The sequence below is a fragment of the Sminthopsis crassicaudata genome, chromosome 4, assembly GCF_048593235.1.
Source record: "Sminthopsis crassicaudata isolate SCR6 chromosome 4, ASM4859323v1, whole genome shotgun sequence".
In the NCBI taxonomy this organism is placed as follows: domain Eukaryota; kingdom Metazoa; phylum Chordata; class Mammalia; order Dasyuromorphia; family Dasyuridae; genus Sminthopsis; species Sminthopsis crassicaudata.
Window position 1 is genome coordinate 117594903 of NC_133620.1, and position 22750 is coordinate 117617652.

General features: G+C 32.5%; 1 protein-coding gene across 17 annotated transcripts in view; it reads left to right on the plus strand.

Moving 5' to 3' along the window:
- Positions 1–22750, plus strand: part of MARK1 (microtubule affinity regulating kinase 1) — a 147417-nt gene that overhangs the window by 89987 nt on the left and 34680 nt on the right. For 4 of the 17 annotated variants that reach the window (XM_074309214.1, XM_074309204.1, XM_074309201.1 and 1 more), the window contains exons 6-11: positions 1448–1558; positions 2080–2150; positions 9668–9724; positions 15479–15715; positions 15886–16005; positions 21468–21662. In XM_074309214.1, coding sequence (XP_074165315.1) covers positions 1448–1558; positions 2080–2150; positions 9668–9724; positions 15479–15715; positions 15886–16005; positions 21468–21662 — 791 coding nt within the window. The remainder of the gene's footprint in view (positions 1–1447; positions 1559–2079; positions 2151–9667; positions 9725–15478; positions 15716–15885; positions 16006–21467; positions 21663–22750) is intronic. The other 13 variants (XM_074309207.1, XM_074309211.1, XM_074309208.1 and 10 more) reach the window with 8 other exon arrangements.

A 22750-nucleotide genomic window follows, 5' to 3' on the forward strand; every position in this document is an offset into this window, starting at 1 on the left:
AGCCATCATCTTCAAATGATATTGAATTAATTCTGAAAAATATAGCACAACATTTTTTTCCTTTAAAAGTTTTGTAAACATTTAGTTTTCATTTGGGAAAAAAAAAACAGAAATAGAATACGGGAAACAAGGAATAAGGCAAATTTATCTTTACTGAGTATAAACCAGTATGATTCTGGCTCAGCATTGGGGCTGTGGCACTTAAGTGACTTTGGGAAAACAAGGCATCCAATGAGACAGTCTTTGCATCATTATCAGTTAGTCTAAAAGATCCTGCAGAGATTAGGATATAGAACTATTTGGAAGGATCTGAGCCAAACTGACCTTTTAAACTCATTGAACTTCTCGGAATTGGCCCTATTACTATCTGTGTCTTTGAGGTTCCTTCAGACTGAGAATTACCCTTAACCCTATATATAATAAACCAGCTCTTCAGAGATTTTCCTAGCTTCGGTCCATAAAACCAAGAATAGATCAAAATTGTCCTTTATATTTGAAGAAAAAAGAGCCAAATGGCATTGCCTATTCTTTCTTTTATTTTTATCATCCTAGTATGTTCCAAGCATGTAGTTCAAAGCTTTGGCCTCAAGTGGGCCTATGACCACTTGTAATTTCCAGTCTGTCAGGTCCTCCTTCACAAAATTATCCTGTATTTATTTTGTATTTGTTTTATTTATTGAATAAATATATAGCAAATTATCATCTCATCCAGCTCTAGATATTGTTATGTAGTACGCTTTATCTCACCTAAGACTTTGACTTGCTACAGTTGTTTTATGTTCAATATTTTTTAAAAATATACTTTCTTCCTTAAATTTTCTCAGAAGCCACTGTTACATCACTTTAGAGTAGGAATAAGGAACTATTCATTCTTTGTTTGATTTTTTTAAATTATGTTCCTATGTAACATATAATAACATTTATGGGGATATACAATATCTATTACCTTTTTAGCCTATATAAAATAGTTTATTGTAATAAATATTAGTGTGTTAATACTAATTTCTATAATTAGGCCTTCACTTGGTAATTAACTTTCTTACCATGTTGATGACTACCATAAATACTGGAACTAAGGTGGAAAAACATTTTATGAAAGGATTAAATAGAATAGGCTAGAAGAATTAGATGCTCCTGTTGCTTTCAGATTTAATTCAGCAAATATTTATTGAGTGCTTTGTTTGTTGCTGTGCTTGACCCTCAACAAATGGGGAAAAAAATAATAGCTAGCGTTTATCTAGCATTTTAAAGTTTGCAAAACGCTTTACAGATATGAACTCATTTTTCCTTACAACCCTGAGAGATAGGTGCTATTATTATCCCCACCTTTACAGATGAGGAAACTGAGGCACAGAGTGGGTTAAGTGACTTGCCCAGGTTCCCACAGATAGTAAATCATTCTCTTTGAAGCTGGATTTGAACTCAGTCTTGTTCACTCCAACTACAGCATTCTCTCCACTGCACCACCGGCTGCCTCCATGTACCAGGTACAGAAGCATGATGCTATCTGAAGCTTTGAGGAGTTTGCTGAACAGTGGAGGAGACAGTGGTACAGACAGTAGGTCCTATAGGTGTTGACAGAGGGTGAGAGACTGGGTTGGGCTGGAATCATAAGGGGGACTTTATGCAGAAGGTGGGGTTTTAGTTAAAGATTGAAGATGAAAATAGATAGGAGAGGGTCATGACCAGGTGACTTTTGTTGTTTTCTTTGTTGTTATTGAAGTGTTGTAAATCTTGGATCTTCAAGTAGCCCAAGAATTTGGGTTATATTTGTGATTTTTATTTTGATGACCTAATAATAGAAAATTGACTTGATCTGTATTTCTAAGAAAATAACACCAGAAAGCAAGGTTTTCTGGTTGTGCATTATGTATATGCCTTGACATCTGGTTATGATCATATTTAAACGTGCAAGCAAGCTTTTTCACCCAAGTCTAATAGTTTATTAATTATCAGTTATTAATAATAGATAATAATTGTTGGCCATATGACCACTTTAAAAACAACCTGAAATTACATATATCCTTAAAATTGAAAAATAATGCTTATTTCACTGTCTGCTTTACCTTTATGACTCAGGTGAAGTGTTTGATTACTTAGTTGCCCATGGAAGAATGAAGGAGAAAGAGGCCCGTGCAAAATTTAGACAGGTATGGAAAGTATTTTCCTGCTATTTTCAGTGACACAGATAATGGACAATGTCACAACGTTGGAAACCAGAATTCAAAAGTGGTATTTTTAAAAGTAAAAAAGTAAAATTCAGGGGTTTTTTATACTGTAGTATGTTTTGTTATTGTTGTTATTGTATTTTTTTCTTAAGGAAATAATCCCTGAAAGAAAAAAAATCCTGAATATAAAATTTAAACAGATATAAGGGGTTATTTTTAGGCCCTTATAAATGAATAATCAAGCAGCCAGATTTTTATAACTGACTCACCACATTAATACTTTGTGTATCTTGGAATAAAAATAACATTTCTTGCAGATGCCACATATATATCATGAGTCTCTGGATAGTGATAACTTTGAAATTTAAATATAATCTAAGTCTCTTGAATGAACAGAAATGACATAATATTCACTATAATTTTATCTGGAATTTTAACTGATATAGTAGATATTACATATAAAGGAAACCAAAGAGCCCAGAAAGTGCTGTTACAAACTTTTGACTTAATATTTGAAAGAACAATGTGGTTGCCAAAGGCAAGATTGAGTGAAAATACAAATTCATTTGTAAAAAGTTTATCAAGAAATGTTATGAAAAATTATAATCAGTAACATCTCATTAAGTAAGGAGAAGCAGTCGAGGACATTAATTTAAAGAAAGTCAGCTAAGCAAAGACATCCCTATTATTTTTATTCAAGAATAAAATGGAAGCATGATTAGAAACAGAAGAAAAAGAAGGAAACAATTTGCAAAAAACTTTTCTTTATCCAAGATGGTGACTGTACCACACTTAAATCTAAACATCAGAGCCCTAAATATGCTTGTAGAAGAGTTTAGAAATGGCACTAAAGATAATAAAAGCAAGAAAAGTAGCAGGTTTGGAACAAGGATATAAATGAGATATATGCTAGAGACAATATGCTTGTAATTTTATTGAAAGATCAGTTTACAAGATAGCTAAAAGAAGGGAATATGACAGAATGGGATGTTAATAATCCAAAAAGATGACAGAGAACATCAGTAACTCCTGGCCTACCTTCCTACTTTCCTGTTCACATAAAAATCTTTATGAGAGAAACACACACACACACACACACAATTAAGGTAGGCCTGAATGGGAAACTAGCAACTTTTTGTAAATGATAGTTTTTGATTGGCTACAATGTATCATTTCACAATTAGCTGAAAGATATATGTAATATATATATATATAATAGATATTCTATATCTATATTTTGCTTTGTTGATTATGAAAAAACACTTGACTGTGAACAAGAAAAAATTCTTTAGACATTTTTCCAAGAAGATTTCTTGGAAGATATCACAGCACAAATAACTGTTCTGTGATATTCTAATAATAAACATCAGGTGAGACATAAAATAGGGATAATTATTCCCTGAAAGTATTCTCCACTAGGATGCAGAAGAACAAAGAGTCCAGGGTCAGAGGTTCTCCAGATACTCTAGTTCACAGATGAAATTGTTCTGATTGCTTCAAGTCCCAGAACTCTGAAGAACCTCCTAGATGCAGTCTGCAATCACTTAACAGTTTAGCCTATCCCGTGCATCCACAAATACCAAATGGATAAAGAATGTCTGTTATCTAGATTTCAGTATACATTTGGAAGGACATCCCATGAAGCTTGTACAACACTGGCTCAGTGTCCAAAGTTGAACAGGAGGAAGGGCATCTGGATAGCCTTCAGCACTTCCCAAAGCTCTTTTACTATCCCCGAACATTTCATAAAATCAAAGGCCTACCTTTTCATACTAACTTTTTTTTAATGTTGGCTGACAGTGACACTTGTAATACTACTATTTTTGAAATTCGAGTAATGGAGAGATATGTGGTATAATTGAGCAGGCAAATTGCAACCTATAACCTCTGAGAAACTGTGAAGAGTAAGGGTAAATAATGTCATAAGGCAAATAATTATAATTTGGTCATATGAATTGACAGATGCCATGTAAAGTATGAGAAATAGAGATAGTGTTCCATTTGTACCCTCAGAATATTAGAGAAAATGAGAAGGTCTCCAGCACATTATGTAAATTCTCTGACATGATAGAATATTTCAATTAGATCAGGCATGAATGAGTTGCAAGCATATTATTGGAGAAAATTTCCAAAACAGTCAGATCACAAATTCATTTGAGTATGTGCTAAGAACTGCTAAGTATTTGAGGATACAAATACAAAATTGAGAGTTGCTGTTCTTTGGGTGTTCACATTCTATTTGGGGGAGACAACATAATTAAAAGTAATAGAATATGCTTGTGGATCCTTAAGAAAAAAAGAACTTAACTCTCCAGAACTCTGGCATGCATATGCATAGAGAGAGAGAGAGAGAGAGAGAGAGAGAGAGAGAGAGAGAGAGAGAGAGAGAGAGAGAGAGAGAGAGAGAGAGAGAGAGAATTTAGATATTGTTGTCCTAAATATTCAAAGATGATGTTGATATTGAGGTTAATATTCAAGTTTTTGGTTTTAAAAGGGAGATATGTTTTGTTTAGTGCTGTTAGGTGAGCAAAGGATCTTATAAGCAAAGAACTTTAATTATTCATTTTTTCATAACTTTAATCTAGGGCACAGATTCTCGCAGAAATCAGATGTAGAGTTTGTGAAATAAGTCCAGTTTATATTGATTTTTCAGTAAATTCAAACTAGAAGGCTTCTGAGATTCATCCCAAATCTGAGAATTGTTGTAAATATGAGAATCTCTGATTCTGTGAAGTTGTTTTTTTTTTTTTTGTTGTTGTTTTTTTCCAGCTATCAACAGTACCTCACTTTCTAAGGTCTCTTTTTATAACTCATCATAAAAATAAGTTGTCCTAATTACTTAGTTTATTATTAATCCTCCATTTTATAGTAAATAGCAAGCTTTCCTTATCTAAAATTTATTGTAGGATATTTAGAATCTTTCAGAAAATGTTTGCCCTAAGAATTTTTCTTTGCTTAATATATTGAGTTTTCTCTGGTAACTTTTTTTATCTTTCACTATACTGGAGGCCAATATCTTATGTGGACATAGGTAAGCTATGTTTCAGGTGACACTCTTAAGATTGCAAGTTTTAGAAATATTGTCCATATACTTCAGTGGAAGAAATTTTAACATTGGAATTTTTCCACATTGGGGAAATATCATAAGTCCAGATTTCCTTTCCCCAAAATAGAAGAAATAGTAAAAGCACCTTGCCTTGTGCCCAGAGCAATTTCTGAAAGTATTTAAATTTAAATATCTGACTTTTATTGATTCCTATTGTTCATAAAGAAATAACATTGATAACTGAGGCATTAAATCTATTTATGCTTAGATGAAATCTTATTTCCTTTTACTCATTAGTTGAAATATAAAATTTTGTGTATTCCTTTTATTCCTTTTGGCTTACCAGAAAATCTACAATAAAATCCTGTTTACAATTAAGCAGATTAGGTGTGTTTTAAAAGCTTGACATAATTTATTTTCTTAATTTTATTTTTTAATATTATAAGTAAGCTGCTTTTGTAACCAGTCATACTCTAGAGCATTTATTAAAAGTGCAACATCTACATTTATGTAGGTAATGGCATAGTAAAAGGGAAATCAGGACAGAAAAAAATCACAAATGATTTTTTAAATTGAATTGTTTCCAAAGTAGACATAGACTTGTTTCACAGAACCTGGAGTTGTAAGAAAGGGTAAGATCGTTCAACCTATTCATTTTACAGATGAAGAAATTAAGACCCAAAGAATCTTAGTTGTCCAAGATAACACAGGTAGTAAGTAATAAGTAAAGGAGCCAAACTCATGATGTCTTCTGACTTGAACTCAAAGACATACCCTGAAGTCAGCTATAGAGTACTTCATAAAGTAGGCACTGAAATATTTGTTGTTCATGGATTTGTTATTTAAATTTTTTGTAGAGGATCATAGAATCAAAAAAGGAAAACTGGTAGAGGGTTTAGAATTCAACTGGTTCAACATTTATGAGTGAGTAGTTGAAGCAGTGAAATCAATATATCAGATTGTGGATATGTTAATTTAAATCTAATATGGAGAGGGGAAGTAATGAAATTTTCTTGAACCTCTATTCCTAATTTTTAATAATACTTGTTATTATTCCTTGGCATTATGTAAAAATATATCATGTAAAAGAAACTATAATACAGTTTTTAAAATTCTGAAAAACATTAACTTTCTACTAAGAAAAAAAATCAGTCTTTTAGTTATTTAGTTGTATTTTTTTATCAAAACTTCCTTCTTGCTTCTAAATGGTATTTTATGAAACTTTACCTATATTTTATATATCTTACATCATAAAATCCTCTCCTATAAAAATATATTTTAAGTTGATCCTCATCATGCATTTATGAATTGAACCATATTTTCCATACGTAGTTCATTTTCTCTTTCAAATGAACCCTTTCCAAGTACTTGTAAAAAAAAAAAAAAAAACACTAGAAAGACAATGTTCCTCCATAGCCACATTCTGTAGTGTTTCTGAATAGTCCGATTTATATGACCTTTTGGTGATTAATCATTTTGATTCCTCTTCCACACTTCAGAACACTTTATAGGGATATGATTTCATGAAACTAACACTGGATCTATAGACAAAAAGTCAAATCCTGGCTGTGCTGTTTATTACTTTTGTGTCCTTGATCAAAACATTTTATCTCTGTAATTCTGGTTCCTCATCTGTAACTTGACCTTTAAGATATTTATTATGTAAAATTCTACATGAAATTCATTTGATCGTCATGCTAATGGGTAGACCTTTGCAATGTTTCAATGTCGGAGGCTATAGTAGGACAAAGCAGGAAAGGCCTTGTTTTTTCACAACTATTATGTATAATAGCAGACAACCTACTCTCTTAAGTTCCATAGTTATTGCCTGAAGTTCTGCAATATGATAACACAACTAGAATTTTACCTAGTAAAAGTAAATGAGTACATAAGTAGAGGTTGTTACAAGTATTCAGAGGCCAGTAGAACAATTTCCTTTAGAAATCTCTTATATCAGGATTGCCTTGACAAATTTATAAGGCATATCATGGCATCTAGTGACATCTGTCAAGGATTCCTTATATTGATTTTTCCAAGTGGCATAACAGTACCCTCAATGACCCAGCTCAAAAATGTTTGTGACTCCAATAATGGTGGCAATAATTTTTAATGCAGGAAATGTGAGAGCCACATGTGAAGTCCATGACTCTTATTTATTTACAAAAGCAGTTACCCAATATTACTCTATTCTGTTGGAGGTGGATTATCAAATTTAATTATCATTATGATTATATTATTTGTTAAAATTTCAAATTAACAAAGTAATGTTAGAATGGGCTTTTTGTCAGCTCAGATGCTACCTTATGCTACCTTATGCTCAAATATCTTAGTTCTTTCTCTCCCCCCACCCCATAGTTCTTTCTGTGAATTCTGCATGTATCTTGTATGTACCTATTTATATCCATATTGTCTTCCCCAATGGAATGTAAGCTTCTTGAGGGCAAGTACTATTTTTACTTTTTCATTGTATCCTCAGCACTTAGTTCTCTTTACAAAGAATAAGTTCTTAATAATTCCTTGTTGATTGATTGATTGATTGATTGGCAATGTTGTAATAAAGTGAATCATTACTATAGTAAGTCATCTGTATATGTACATTGAAAAAAATGTTATAGCACATAGCTGGTGGAAACTAATATTTAAAATCAACTGCTAGCCATTGTTGAAAATGACAAACTGAGGGGCAGCTAGGTGGTTCAGTGGCTAGAGCACCAGCCTTAAATTCAGAAGGACCGGAGTTCAAATCTGGTCTCAGACACTTGACACTTCTTAGCTGTGTGACCCTGGGCAAGTTACTTAACCCCAGCCTCAGGAAAAAAAAGAAAGAAAGAAAATGACAAACTGATAAATGCAATTATTTCTGCATTTCTTCATCCTATCCATCTTTCAATTCCGTATCTTAGGGCTTCTTCCTTAAATTTGCCATATAAGCTTGACATGCTTGCATGAACTAGTAATTTATTTTCAATTCATGCCTCCATTGTCTACAACTCAGCAATAGTCTTTGTTTACAAGTATACTTTAAAAATACACTTATTTTACTCAAAAATCAGATGCTCTTTTGTAACTTTTGTACTCCATACTACAATTTTAAAAATTGTGTGAAACATTAATACCAATAAATGTTTTTCTTACATCATAATGTAAACACACATTTCTAATTGTATAATGTAATTTGCTTAATTTACATCATATAACAACCAACAACCAAAAAAGACCCCAAACCTGTGATCTTGAAGTTTTTTTATAGTAATAGTCTTTACTATGAAATTCTCTCAGTATATATTAATTCCATTGCATTGCACAAAGCAATACCCCTGATATTAACTTTGGAAGGAATCAGTTCCTTCATTTGATGCATGAGGAAACAGACCTTGAGTGATTAAGTTAAATAAAGTTACTCGGCTAAGTAAATATCTGAAGTATAATTTGAACCCAAGTCTCCTGCAAGTCCAGTGCTTTTTCCATTAACTCCACACTGCTTAATTACTACTCAGATTCTTTCTATATATATATAGAAAGAATCTGAGATATAAAATAATATATTTTATATTTTTAAAATGGTTGAATGTGTTATACTACATTCTTATTTATAATTATTAGTTTCTATTTAACATTTGCTCGAAATAGATGCAAAATGTCTTACAGCTGTTGTTTAAAATAAAATTTAAAAATCTGTTACAGATGGTATTATTAATATTTTTTACTTGACAGGTTGGTATTATTACTAATTTTTTTAAAGTACGGAACAAATATAGTAGTTAAATATTTTGCCCAAGTAAATTAATGGTAGATTTCAGATTAAATTTCATTTCTTCTTTTTATTATAGTTAGGTGATTCACTATGTTATCAGTTTCTAGAGAGGCATTAGTGTTTGTCTTTTACAAATTTTTAATATGTATTAACAAATGAGCCTTAAGTGACTAAATATCTTACTGATAAATAATTTTAATGAGACTAGTTTATGTTTAGTAAATTATCTCTTTCTGTGTAATTTTGAAATAAAACTTTGCTTTTTTAATGAGAGCTAACTATTTTTAAATGAGTGAAAATATACTAAGGATTATTGTACTGGTAGAATCTGTAAAGATAGATCATCTGAACAAAAGCACAGAAAAGATCATTTTGAAAATACAAAAAAAAAAAAAAAAGAATAAGCTAGCCTACATAAGAGTGCTTAAATTCCTTAAAGGAATTAATAAGTATTTATTAACATTTTAAAGGGAAAATTTTGAATGTCAACTCATTCTCTTTAAAGAAGAAATTTCTACTCATTAAAAAATTAAGCATTTTTCATTTGTTAAAGGAAAGCCACAATGGAAAAATTAAATATAACTTTGGAATTTGAATGGTTGATATTTGAGATATGTCTAAAATGTGAGAGAAGAATCAAGAAAAAAAAATTCTCTATTAATAGTCTTTAATTTTTTTTTTTATTAAAATGTTTTCCAGATTGTATCTGCAGTACAGTATTGTCATCAAAAGTGTATTGTACACCGTGATCTCAAGGTGAGTAATTGGTTTTCTGACTTTACAAACTACGGTTGATATCAGAAGAAAAAAAAATTAATATTATTCATTATGGCTAATGATGTAGAAACTCAACAAAATAGAAATATTTCTTCTAAAATATTTTGTGAACTCTTGGATAAATAATTATGCTGTCACTTTAACTCAAATATCAAAATGAGCTACTTCAGACCCCTGAAGAAAATTTCAGGTGGATTTTCAAATACAATCTCTTATTACTGTTTTCCAAAGTAGAGATTCCATATTCCCACTGAGCCAAGAAATATTTTAACTTGTTTAATCTACATCAAGTTGCTTGCCTTATGTGGTGGGGAAGGAAGGAGAGGAGAAATCTGGAACTCAAAACTATTTAAGATGCATGTTAATTTTTTTAGTGTTTTAAAGTGACTTTTTACACACATTTATCTAGAACAACAGTTCCTAACATGGTGTCCTTGAACTTTCTTTTAAAAACAATTTTTAATAATTAATAATAATGATAATAATTTCAGCATAATTATTTTATTTTTTGTAACCCTGTATATTTTACTTTATACATTAAAAAACATTTTTTCTGAGAATAGGACCATAGGCTTCACCACAATGTCAGAGAGGTGCATGACACAAAAAAGGTTCAGAATCCTTGACCTAGAGCTTATAGTTTATAAAACATTTGACTCACATTAATTCTCTAGGTTAGTGGTGTTTGGGTAATCTTAGTTATATTTTATTAGACAAATAAACTGAGACTCATATAAAGTGTTACACAACTAGTTCCTGACAGAACCAAGACTGAAACCAAGGTCTTCTGACTCCAAATCTTAATAGTCTTGTTAAATGTGTGATAGGCTATTCCTAAGCAGCAAGCATTTGATCTGCTTTAGTGATCTTAGAGAGCATAAGATTTCAATCTGCAAAAGACTTCAGAAATGTCATGTACTTTAACATCCTTGTTTAAAAATGACAAATTAGAAGATCATTATTGGTCATAATAGTGGCCATTTAGTCCAATCCATATGCATAGTGGAACACCTAGGTAGCTCACTGGATAGGGTGCTGAGCCTGAGTTCAGGAGAACTTGTAAGGATTAAAAAGCCTCTAGAAGCAAGGAATGCAGTTCAAGGCATATAGGAGGACTGTCGAGGGATTGCTAGGCGACACTTACCCATCTTTGGGCACCAACCCGGATCCCATAGAGACAGACCACCAGAAGGTAGGGGTGAAGCAAAAGAGAATTTTATTCTTAGATAGCACATATTTATACCCCCTGATGATATGGGGGAAAGGAGGGGTCCTCTAGGAACCTGGCATAATGGGATTGGCCCCAGAAGAAAGAGGGAGGTGTGATAGGCTTTGAGAGCACTAAGGAGGGAGGTGTGGTACCTGGAATCAGACACCGCCTCTTGGGGCTGTGCCCCACCTCCATGTAGGACTCACCTGTGCCTCAGAACCTCTCATCCCTCAGGTCCTCTCACATGCCTTGAACTGCATTCCTTTCTTCTAGAGGCTTTTTAACCCTTACGGACTCATCTTCATGAGTTCAAATCTGGCCTCAGACATTTATTAGCTGTGGGATACTGGCCAAGTCACTTCACCCTTTACCCTGTTTGCCTCAGTTCCTCAATTATAAGATGATCTGGAGAAGGAAATGACAAACCATTACAATATCTTTGCCAAGACAATCCCAAATAGGCTCGCAAAGAATTAGACATTACTGACAACTATAAAATATGCAAAAAGAATCCCCTGTATAACATATCAAAGGATCTTCTAGACTTTACTTGATGACTTCCTTGGTTACATTTTAGGGGGCAGCCTCTTCTAAATCTGGATAGCTCTAATCATTAGGGAGTTTCTTTATTACATGAAGCTCAAATTTTTGTTGAAATTACTCCCCATTACTCTTAATTCTCTCTTCTAAGACTAAATAGAACAAGTTTAAATTTATCCTTCAGGTAATAGTCCATCACAGACAATTAACTTATTACTGCTGAGAATAGTCTTTATTAAGATGTGCACCCAAGACCTTTCATCATCTTGGGTTACCCAAGTTCCCAGCTCATTGGTGTCCTATTTAAATTCTAGTGCCCAGAGCTCATTGGTGTCCTATTTAAATTCTAGTGCCCAGAACTGAACACAATATTCTAGGTATGGTCTAACCAAGATAAATAAAAACAAATGATCACTTCTTTATTTCTAAAGGACACAGTACTTATTGCAATCTGAAAATACTTTTAGTCTTTTTTTGACTTCTCTTCTCAAGCTTGCAATTAACTAAAACACCTAGATCTTTTTTGATTAAATTATCTTTTTTGATCATGTATCCTATATTGTAAATTTTGACCACATACAATAGATATTTTCTTACTTATAAATTATTTACATGTATTTCTTTGTTAATAATTATATGTATCGGGGCAGCTAGGTGGTTAATGTTAATTAAGTTAATGAGTTAATGAGGAGCCACTAGAATTTATGGAGTAGAGGAATAACATGTTCTGGCTTGTGCTTTTAGAATATCATTTTGTCATTGTGGGAGGGGAGATTGAAGATGAGACAGGTAGGAAATAGGAGGCTATTACAGTACTTTAGTAGTTGTATGAGTAGAGAGTAAGATTGGATGCAAGAGCTATTATATAAGCAGAATCATCAAGACCTAACAAATAATTAAATATACAGAGAATGAGGAATTAGAGTTGACACTGATATTACAAACCTATAAGGTTTGTGACTATAGGGGTGATGGCATTCTTGACAAAGATAACAAAGTTTGGAAGAGGGACTGTTTTGGGTGAAAGATAATCTAATGAAATCTGTAACACAAAGATACTGAATCATCCATACTTGTTTATCCTGTTCACTTTAAGCCTCTGAAAAAAAAAAGGGGAGGATGGGTAAGCCAGGAGCACAACACTGCCTACCACAAACACGAGGTGATGGCTCAGTGGGAGCAGGAAGAAATTCTGCCTATGCAGTACTTATAGGAGCTGGTGCTTGGGTCCTGATGAATTTATAATTTCACTCAGGAATCCCTACATGGAGCAAAAAGAGAGATGTTGAAAGTTTCCATAGCCATAGAAGGTCAATTGTAGGACTAAGCTGGAGGAGAAAGTTGAGCAGTAGTGGGTGTCTGTGGTTATGTCAGACACCCCACACTTGGTGACTGTATTGAATGAGGGATGCTGTGGGTAGTCCTTTGTGGTTTGTGTCATAGCTCACTTAAGAGTTTGGAACCCTGACTGGAGACCATTGGTAGAGCTTACATTTGAAAATTCTGGTTCTAGGAAAACCACAACTTTCTGAGGTAGCTCATTCCAGTCTTTGGCAAGTGTAACTATTAAAAAGATTTCTTCCCATTGGACTAAAATATACCCCTCTCCCTTATCCAAGGCAACACAACTACTGATCCTACTGATAAGTGATTAAAGACAATTACATAAAGTAAGATTCCTTTTTAATTGTCAAATGTTTGACCTGATTAGAATTGTAGAATCATCATTCTAGCACTAGAATGAATTGAGTATTGGACTTGAAGTCTAATGAGCCTGAGTTTGACTCTCAGTGATGATACTAGACATGTGACCATAGCTTCTCTGAACCTCTTTTTTTCTCATCTGTAAAGTTGAGGAATTAATGCATTATAATACCAGCTTCATATGGTTGTTATGAAGAAAATACTTGGTGAACTGTATGAAATAAAGATGAGCTATTATTAGCTGGTCTGATAACTTTCATTTTAAAGAGTGAAAAACTGATTACCTACAAGGGTAAGAGGATTTGTCCAAAGTCATATGCTAGTAATGAAGAGCAGAGTTGGGATGAGAACTTATGTCTGGCCACTCTACTCTCTCCCTTATACCACATCACATGAATTGACTTCTGTTAAATCTATTTTCCTTGGTATTAAGTGATTATATTAACTACTTGGAATGGATTTTTAATTCTGAATACTATTGTTTTGAAAGGAAATTTTAGCCAAAGGATACCAGTGTATTGTCATTATTTTCAAAAAATGTTTTAGATATATTTTTTCCTCCAGTTATCAGTTGTAGTTCCTTAATTGTTATAGTAACAAGTAACTAATATGTGTTTCTTTATTGGCTTCTGGGTAATATTCACTTGTAATTCTTTGAACACGATAATGGTTCATGATTTTGTAACCAAGCAGAAGTTGGATTTTTTTCTATGTAGATGATTAGATCACATAATGGCAAAACTGAAATTCAGGGGGGGAAATGGAATTATAAATAATTACTGAAAAAAAAATTCCATCAAGGAGATTTTTTTTTAAGGTAGATTGGCCATGTGGCAAGAATGAACTTTAACTAATATACAACTTGTGTGCCACTTTGGAAACCTCACAGGGATAGGAGAAAGTGAAGGACTCCAACATATTGCATGGACCTCCTGAATGAACTTAAGAGAAGATATGAATAAGAATCACATAGGATGGATATGAATGTACTGTGGTAGGCACTTTTGGAAGGGATGTCCATATTGATGAAATCATAAATCCACTTGAGTAAATTGAATTTATTTTCTCAAAAATGCACATTTTCCTATAAATATTAAAATGTCACACATCACCACAAATGTAATAGCTTACTCATTTTAAAAATTCTTTTAATATTTTTGGAATCTGAATCAAATTTATTTTCCTTTGGCAGAATTTGTAAACAAGGTAATATTTATAATTAGTTAGTTAGGTGATTCTTGATGTATCAGTTACCATCTTTTTTTAATAAATATGGGAAAGAAAGGTTTATTTCCAGAGCTAATGTATAGTTCTTATTTTTTATTTTTGTTAAATATTGTGTATTAGCCAAATTGGTTGACTTATATTTAGATTTTTCTGCTTGTTCACTTCATTACTTCAGTTTGTTTGTCTGCTTAGTTGTTTGAGGAAAACTCAGTAGCATAGCAAATAGAGTGCAAGGCCTGAGTTGAAATCCACCCTCAGATAATTACTAACTGTGTGATGCTGAACAAACCCCAATCACTGTTTCCCTCAATTCCTTTATCTGTTAAATGGAGATAATAGCATTTACTTCCCACAGTTGGTGTGAGAATAAAATATTTGTAAAGCATTTAGCACATTGCTAGGGCACATAGAAAGCACAATGAAATGTTAGCTATTATTATTGCCTCTGTTTCCTCACCTATTGACTGAAGGAATTGTCCAGTCTATATCCATATACCTGATAAGGTCTTGTAGATCTGGCATTCATCCCAGCTCTGATACTCATTGTATGATCATGGACAGTTCTTTTAACCTTTCTCAGCTTTAATTTCTTTAGCTATAAAATGTGAATGAACCCTATAGTATTTACACTGTCAAAGTTGGGAAGATCAAGTGAAGTAATAGACAGCAAATCATAATATAAATGTTAGGTGCTCTTATCATTATCATTATAAAGATGAAGGAGTTTTGGGCAGGTTTAAGTGAAAACTGCAATTACAAGAATATACTGTAAATTTCAGTTTACTTAAAAAATCAGGTTTCTTAAAACTAATCTGGAAAAGGTATAATGAAAGATAAATATATTTCCTAGCCTTTGGAATGGCATTTGTTAGTATTAATTTGGATAATTATAGGAAGAAGAGGCTACTTTGAAGATACAGAGATGATGTCTAGTAAATGAGAACAATAAAAAGAAACTTTTTTTATCTGAAAGATGGCTTTAATTAAGGAAAATGTGTTTTATGTAAACTTTCCTTTGCCAATCATTTTCTTTTTCAACATTTTTCTTCTAGGCAGAAAACCTTCTTCTAGATGCTGATATGAATATTAAAATTGCTGACTTTGGTTTTAGTAATGAATTTACAATTGGAAATAAATTAGACACATTTTGTGGAAGTCCTCCCTATGCAGCTCCTGAACTTTTCCAAGGAAAAAAATATGATGGTCCTGAAGTTGATGTGTGGAGCCTTGGAGTGATTTTGTATACCTTAGTCAGTGGATCTTTGCCATTTGATGGTCAGAATCTCAAGGTAATGGTTTAAATTCAGGATGAGTTTTTACTCTAAAGCTTTATAGCTTCAAAAGTCAGTTTGAGAGAGAGAGAGAGAGAGAGAGAGAGAGAGAGAGAGGGAGAGGGAGAGAGAGAGAATATATATATATCTTCATGTACATAAACATAAAAACTTTTTTTTCTGTCAAGGAACTACGGGAGCGAGTCTTACGAGGAAAGTATCGTATTCCATTCTATATGTCTACAGACTGTGAAAATCTTCTGAAAAAATTATTAGTACTGAATCCAATAAAAAGAGGAAGCTTGGAAGTAAGTTTTTTATGGAAACAAACTTCAGAATGTAACTGAACATTCCAGGGATGGAAAAGCTTTCATAGAACTTTTGTAAAAGTCTGTTCTTTTTAAGAAAATTGACAATTTTATAATGCATTGATCTAGAAGAAATTATATTCAGAAACATGATTTAAATGGTTTATCCTATGTCCAGTGAGGCCTTCCTGGAAAGAGATTTGTTTCTTATTTTTACTACTGCAAGTTATTGCATATTGTGTTTTAAGACATGAAAGTAAGAATACAGTTGACTTTTACTCAGAGCTGTGAAATATCCTTGCTGAAAACATTAAGTAATTATCTAGAAAAGATAGAATCCCTTGAATATGGTAAGTACTTAATATTATTTAATGAATTAAAATGTCACAAATTCAAATGTAGCATAAGGATAATAATTTCTTATAAAATAAGTAATAACTCAGAATTCTATAATATTTTAAGGTTTACAAAATGCTTTTATCATTAAAAAAACTGACATCAGCTCATAGAGAGTTTTAGTAAAAATCTTCTCTGAGCAATTATAAAAAAATTTTCAGTGTTTTTAACTGGGACATTTAGGATGTGTTTTGAGTATTTAATAATGTTATACACCCCATAAACATTTAGTAAATGTGACTTATTTATTTTGATAAAAAAAAAATCTATGGTATGACTGTTTGAAGTCATATGTGACTAAAATATTGGTCTTGAAAATATCTAATGCCGTCACCATCATTTTCTTCTGTTGCTATGCATTAAGGAAAAAATTATTCCTTGAATCCCTCTATTTTTAGAAATGTTATAGCATGTACTAAAATGATTTCAACAATCCAGCATGTGTTATGCACTAGTGACATTTTTGTTTCGTTTGTCTGCCTTAATAGAAGAGGTAGAAAATTCAGATAATTAACTTCATTTAAACTGTACTTTTTTAGTGTAGCAATTGGGCTTTCTGACACGGATTCCATGCTGGTTAGGAAGCATCCTAATAGTGAGCCATCCCTGTGTACAGAGCTCTCAGGTTAGTTTGGGCTTTGTAATTTTTTTTCCACAAGTATTTTTCACTAAAGGATAACATGTTTGTTAGAAGTCAAGAAATAGTAGAAATTAAGGAATAGTAAACTTCTGCTATGTCTTTGGGCCAAAATAAGATCTGTTTTTCTGAGATAGTTACTTAAATGTGATTTGTTCCTTCCATTTTATGGTTGTATGTGTGTTTCCCCCCTTTCTCCTTTCCCTCTCCCCAAAAATAAACAATGCAGATAATTTTTTAAATTCAAAACATATATACTGGAAAAGTCCAGCTTTGGGGAAGAACAAATAATGAAATATTTATTTTGGTTTGGACCTCTGATTTCATGAGGATTCCCATTCTAGAAACTCTTTATTGATGCAAATCAGCAACTATTCTGCAATTTTTATAGACTTAGAGAGTTACTTTAGGGCATCAAAGATTATCTTTCAGAAAACGGCCTTGAACCCAAATCTTCAGATTTTTTAAGCCAGTTACCAGCCCTCCTGTTGGGATTTAAGCCATTAATATCTGTATCAGTACAAAAGCTTCTGAAATTCATGATCCTCTTATTTTCCCTAACCCTCCCCTTTCCTTTCTTCATAGGAACCTTCTTTTCCTGGATTTTACTTTAGCAAGTTATTACTGTCCTGGAATGAAAACAATGAAATAATCAAATGATTAGATTGAAAAAGAATGTACAGAAAATGGTTTAAGAATTTAAATTGCTTTGGGTGGTTCACAAAATTTACTTAAGTGATTTAAATTCATTGTAATTAAATTAGAATAACTTTTGCTCTTAGCTTTAAAAGCAAATGTCTTCAATCTGAGTTAGTTTAAAAAACCAGATTGCTGCTGTTGTGGTCCTGGTGACTGGATGTTTTTACATTATAAACTCCCATAGTTCTGTCACCTATAGAAAAAGCATTCAAGCTTGTGCAGTCTGAATCTCTGACAACTATGTATCAGAGAGACCACAGTAGAAGTATTATTGTAATTGTTTCTACCATTTTGTAGAAACCTATTCCCAGAAATGACTTTTCAGAGACAACGAGAACATTTAGAATTTTTAAACAGCCTTAAGAAATTGCCTTTGATATAGCAGAGATTTGTATTGCAAACCATAAATGAAGAATCAATAAGTTATAAAATGAAATATCTTATTACTTTCATAATTTCTTCTTTCTCTCCCCAAAATTGTGAAGATTAAAAAACTGTTTTGATGACTTCAATGAACTAATAATTAGTATCTTTACCCCATACATATAAGCTCTAATAGCCATTCAATCATGTATTTATAATTTATTTAAACTTAATAATGATTGTCCTTACAGATTCATTCTTTGGAATACATATATAAATTTATTAATCACCATCTTTTCTTTTCTTCCTACCTCCTTGAGGCATAGTGAAACAAAAAGTAATGAAATCATTGTTTAGTTCTACTGATTCAACATAGATTGTTTAAATATCTAGAGTTCTCAAATGATAGTTTTTTCCTTGTTATTATAGATGAATATGTACTGTCAACTTTTGGTGATTGCACTAATTGGCAGGAGACATGGCACAGATAATACAAAAATGATATCCATGATCTTAGAAGCTGTTTTGGCCTTTATCTGTATCAGCACAAAAGGTTCTGAAATTCATGATCCTTTTGTTCTCCCTAACCCTCCCCCTTTCTTCATAAGAACCTCCTTTTCCTGGATTTTACTTTAGCAAGTTATTACTGTCCTGGAATGAAAACAATGAAATAATCAAATATTAGATTGAAAAAGAATGTATAGAAAATGAATATGAATATACACAATGATCTAAGAAATGACATTGCTTCAAACTACTACACTATACTACAAATGACCAACTTGGGGGGAAAAAAATTCTATGACAGAAATGGACTCTATCACTTCTCAGATCAACAGCCTAAAGCCTTTTTCATTTCATCTTCTCCCTGCTCATTCTCTTACTCTCTTCTCTCCCTTCCTTAATTTGTAATTGTGAAGGAATTTATTGTGAAGAAAAAGTAAATTAGGAAAATAATTTGATTTCCAAAACAAATACTGTTAACAATTCGAAGGAAACTTGGGGATCATCTAGTCTTACTCTCTTTTTTTACAGATTAGGAAGCTGAGCTAGTGAAATTAAGTGACTTCCCAAGGTCTTTTTTTTTCTTTGCAACTTCTAGGTTATCTGTAACATACTTAGGTATTCACAGGAACTTATAATGATAGCTTAAATTTATATAGGCTTAAAGAGTTTATTTTATCATTGTTATCTTCTTTTAAAAGAAGTTTTTATTGATATCTTCTGTTTTGTACATCATCATGGATGGTTATCCCAAAAATCTCTACCTTCTATCCCTTCCAGAGAGTTATCAACAAATAGTATTTTTTTAGAGAGAAGAAGTTGGCCTAATTGATTGATAAAATTTTTAAAAAGTCAAAATATATGCATTGTGTAAAAACTATGGTTGGGTTAGGGGTATCCTTTCATCTCTGTTCATTTAATTCATTATTGATATTTATAATTTTTTACATTCACTTTTAATTTTTTGTGTGTGTGACATTATTCTTTCCATCTACCTTGTTATAATCGCTGTATCTTGTTTTCTTGGCTCTGCTTATTTCACTCTGCATTAGTTCTTATTTATCTTTTCATGATTCTCTATATTCATCAACACAAGATTTCTTAACAGTATAGTAGTATTCCATTACATTCTTGGGCCATAATTTGTTTAGCCATTCTTCAGGTGGTGGGCATATATTTTGTTTCCAGTTCCAATTCACAAAAAGGTATACTATAAATATTTTGGAGCAAATGGGGACTTTTTTTTCTTATTGATGGCTTCTTTGGTATATAAATCTTGTAATGGAATCTCTGACTCAAAGAGTGTGAGCATTTTAGTCACATTATTTACATAATTCCAAATTGCTTTCCAAAATGTTTGTATCATTTCACAGTTCCATCAGCAATGTATTAGTTTTTCTGCCATTCTACCATTCCTCCAATATTAACTATTTCTACTTTTTGTCTTCTTTGCCAATTTGCAAGGTGGGAGGTGAAACATCAGGATTGGTTTGATTTGTAGTTCTTTTACTATTTGTGATTTGGAGCATTCTTTCATGTGGTTGTAAACATTTTGGTACTCTGCTTTTGATAAATGTTTGTATCCTTTGACTACTTATCAATTAGATTGGCTCTTAATCTTACATATATTTATTGTTTACATGGCACAAAGGGTTTTTATTTATTATCTCATTTGATACAACAATCCTTTGAGGTAATGCTGTTCTATTCCTTTTGCATGGGAAGAAATTGAGGCTGAAAAGTTGAGTTAACTAACTGCCCAATTCACATAGCTAGTAGAATTCTAGTTTATTGCCTTGAGACAGGATTTTAACTTAGGTCTTTCTGATTCCAAGTCCAGTACAAAGTGGAAAACCCATTAGATTTGTCCAAATTTCTACATGGCTTTTCATGTTAGCCCAAAAAAAAATTTTAATAGGATTTCTATCTGTCAGGCCTTAAATTTGAACCTCTTTTAGTAATGTAGAATTTAAATATTATGTTTATACTGTCATAGAATAATTAAAATGATTCCTTATAAATATCTGACATTTTGTTGGTTTTTTTCATATTGTCAGTAATTTTACTTCAGTTCTATTGACAGTGATAGCTAATATGATTATTTCTTTTATTAAATTCGAATCATGTTTTTGTCAGTTTTCCGTTAGAATTATCTAGCCATGCATAATTTACTTTACTCCTTTCTTCCTGTACCTTACACCATCCAGCCTGGGGATAACTGAGGACCCTTTTATTGTTTATTTGGTTTGTTGTTTTTTGTTTTTGTTTTTGTTTTGGGTTTTTTTTTGGGGGGGGAGGGATTGCCAGGCAATTGGAATTAAGTGATTTGCCTAGAGTCATAGAGCTAATAAAGTATCTCAGGTCAAATTTGAACAGCAAGGCCAGTGCTCTATCCACTATACCATCTAGCTGATCCAGTGAGTACCAATTTTAGATACTACACATGCAGTATCTTTTTGAACTTCCCAGTGGCTTCCAAGGCTAACCGAGATGTCCAGAATTGCAAAGATATCCAAAGAAAGAAAGATATGTATTTTCCTATTTTTGTCAACAATTCAATTTTAGTATTTCTTGCTTTCTTTAATGTATTCACAAGTGCCATCCCTAAATTTAGGATTAGGAAAAAACTAATTAATTACCTGCATATACATGTGTTCTCCCTCATAATCCCCCTAGCTAAAACTAACATCAAGGAAAATATTCTCTCCACTTAAGTACATGCATAGAGACACTTTTTATTTTATTTAGAAGTGGCAGCTGCTATTGCTAAAGTATGTTCCTGTGATGTGGAACATGTGTTATTCTTGGTGTAGAATAGAGTATACCAACAGTGGACTGAAAGAAATCGCTTGCTATTGTCCAGGATGAGAAGAAAAGAAAGAATCTGACATCACTCACTCTTCTACCTCTGCCCAACAACCTCCCTCCTTACCCTCTCCTTTCTTTCTTTGGAATGATGCACCAGTCCTGCAAGGAGCCAGAGGATGAATTGCAACAGCTCCATTCACTCTTGGAACAAAGATGCTTAAAATCAAAGATGAACCTTGAAATCTTGAAAGTAAATATCACATTTCATTCATTTGTGAGTCATCTCTTTTTTCCTTTGGCTCTTTAATAAAATCAGTCCTACTTAAATAAATATCCATGTATTGCTAAATGAAGAAAATCAGCATGTCCCAAACCAAAACTCACTGTCATCCAGCTCTCCACCTCAAATGAATCTTTCTTCTTTTAGTCTCAAATGAATCTTTTTTTCTTTTAGTTTCCTTATTTCTTTCAATGATCTTATCAAGCATCCATGCTTGGAAATTTTTGAGTCATCTTTGATTCCAGGTTGTTTGTTCCTCTTCATTTCTATTCCACTGTCCTGAATTAGGCCCCTCCCTTTAATTTCTCAAATATTTAATTTTTCTCCCAGATGATCTCATTACTTGTGTCCTCTTCATTCTAATAATTTATATGTATGGCCTCCAGATTAATTATCATAAAATGCCCTTTACTTTCCCTGCTCAAGGACCTAAAACAGTGATCGTCAAACTTTTTAAATAGGGGGCCAGTTCACTGTCCCTCAGACTGTTGGAGGGCCGGAGTATAGTAAAAGCAAAAACTCACACTCTTTCTCTGCCCCTCAGCCAATTTGCCATAACCCAGCAAGCTGGGGCTGCATAAATGTACTCAGCAGCCCGCATCTGGCCTGCAGGCAATAGTTTGAGAACCCCTGACCTAAAACAATTGAATCAATCCAAACCCTTCCTGTGGAGCATCAAAGCTTTCTGCAGCCTTACTCTTTCTCTTGCCAGTGAAATCCATGTCCTTACAATTACTACTTCCTTGTTCTTTAGGGCCTATCTCACGTTTCTCCTTCACAAAGTCTTTCCTGAAAATTCAACATAGTGATATCTCTCCTTCTGAATCTTTTCTCTTAAAATTTTACCTATTCTTTCAAAACTTTGTTATTTAAATTCTGTCTGATGTTGAGTTAGGATCTAAACTCTGTTATTCCATTTACTAGATGTGTAATCAGTATCTAAAGATGTCTCAGGTCTTCAAGTTTCCTCATCTGTAAAATGATAACTACCATGTACTTTATGTATAGTATTATATTTTATGTATTAAAGCCTACATATAACATAGAAAACATTTAGA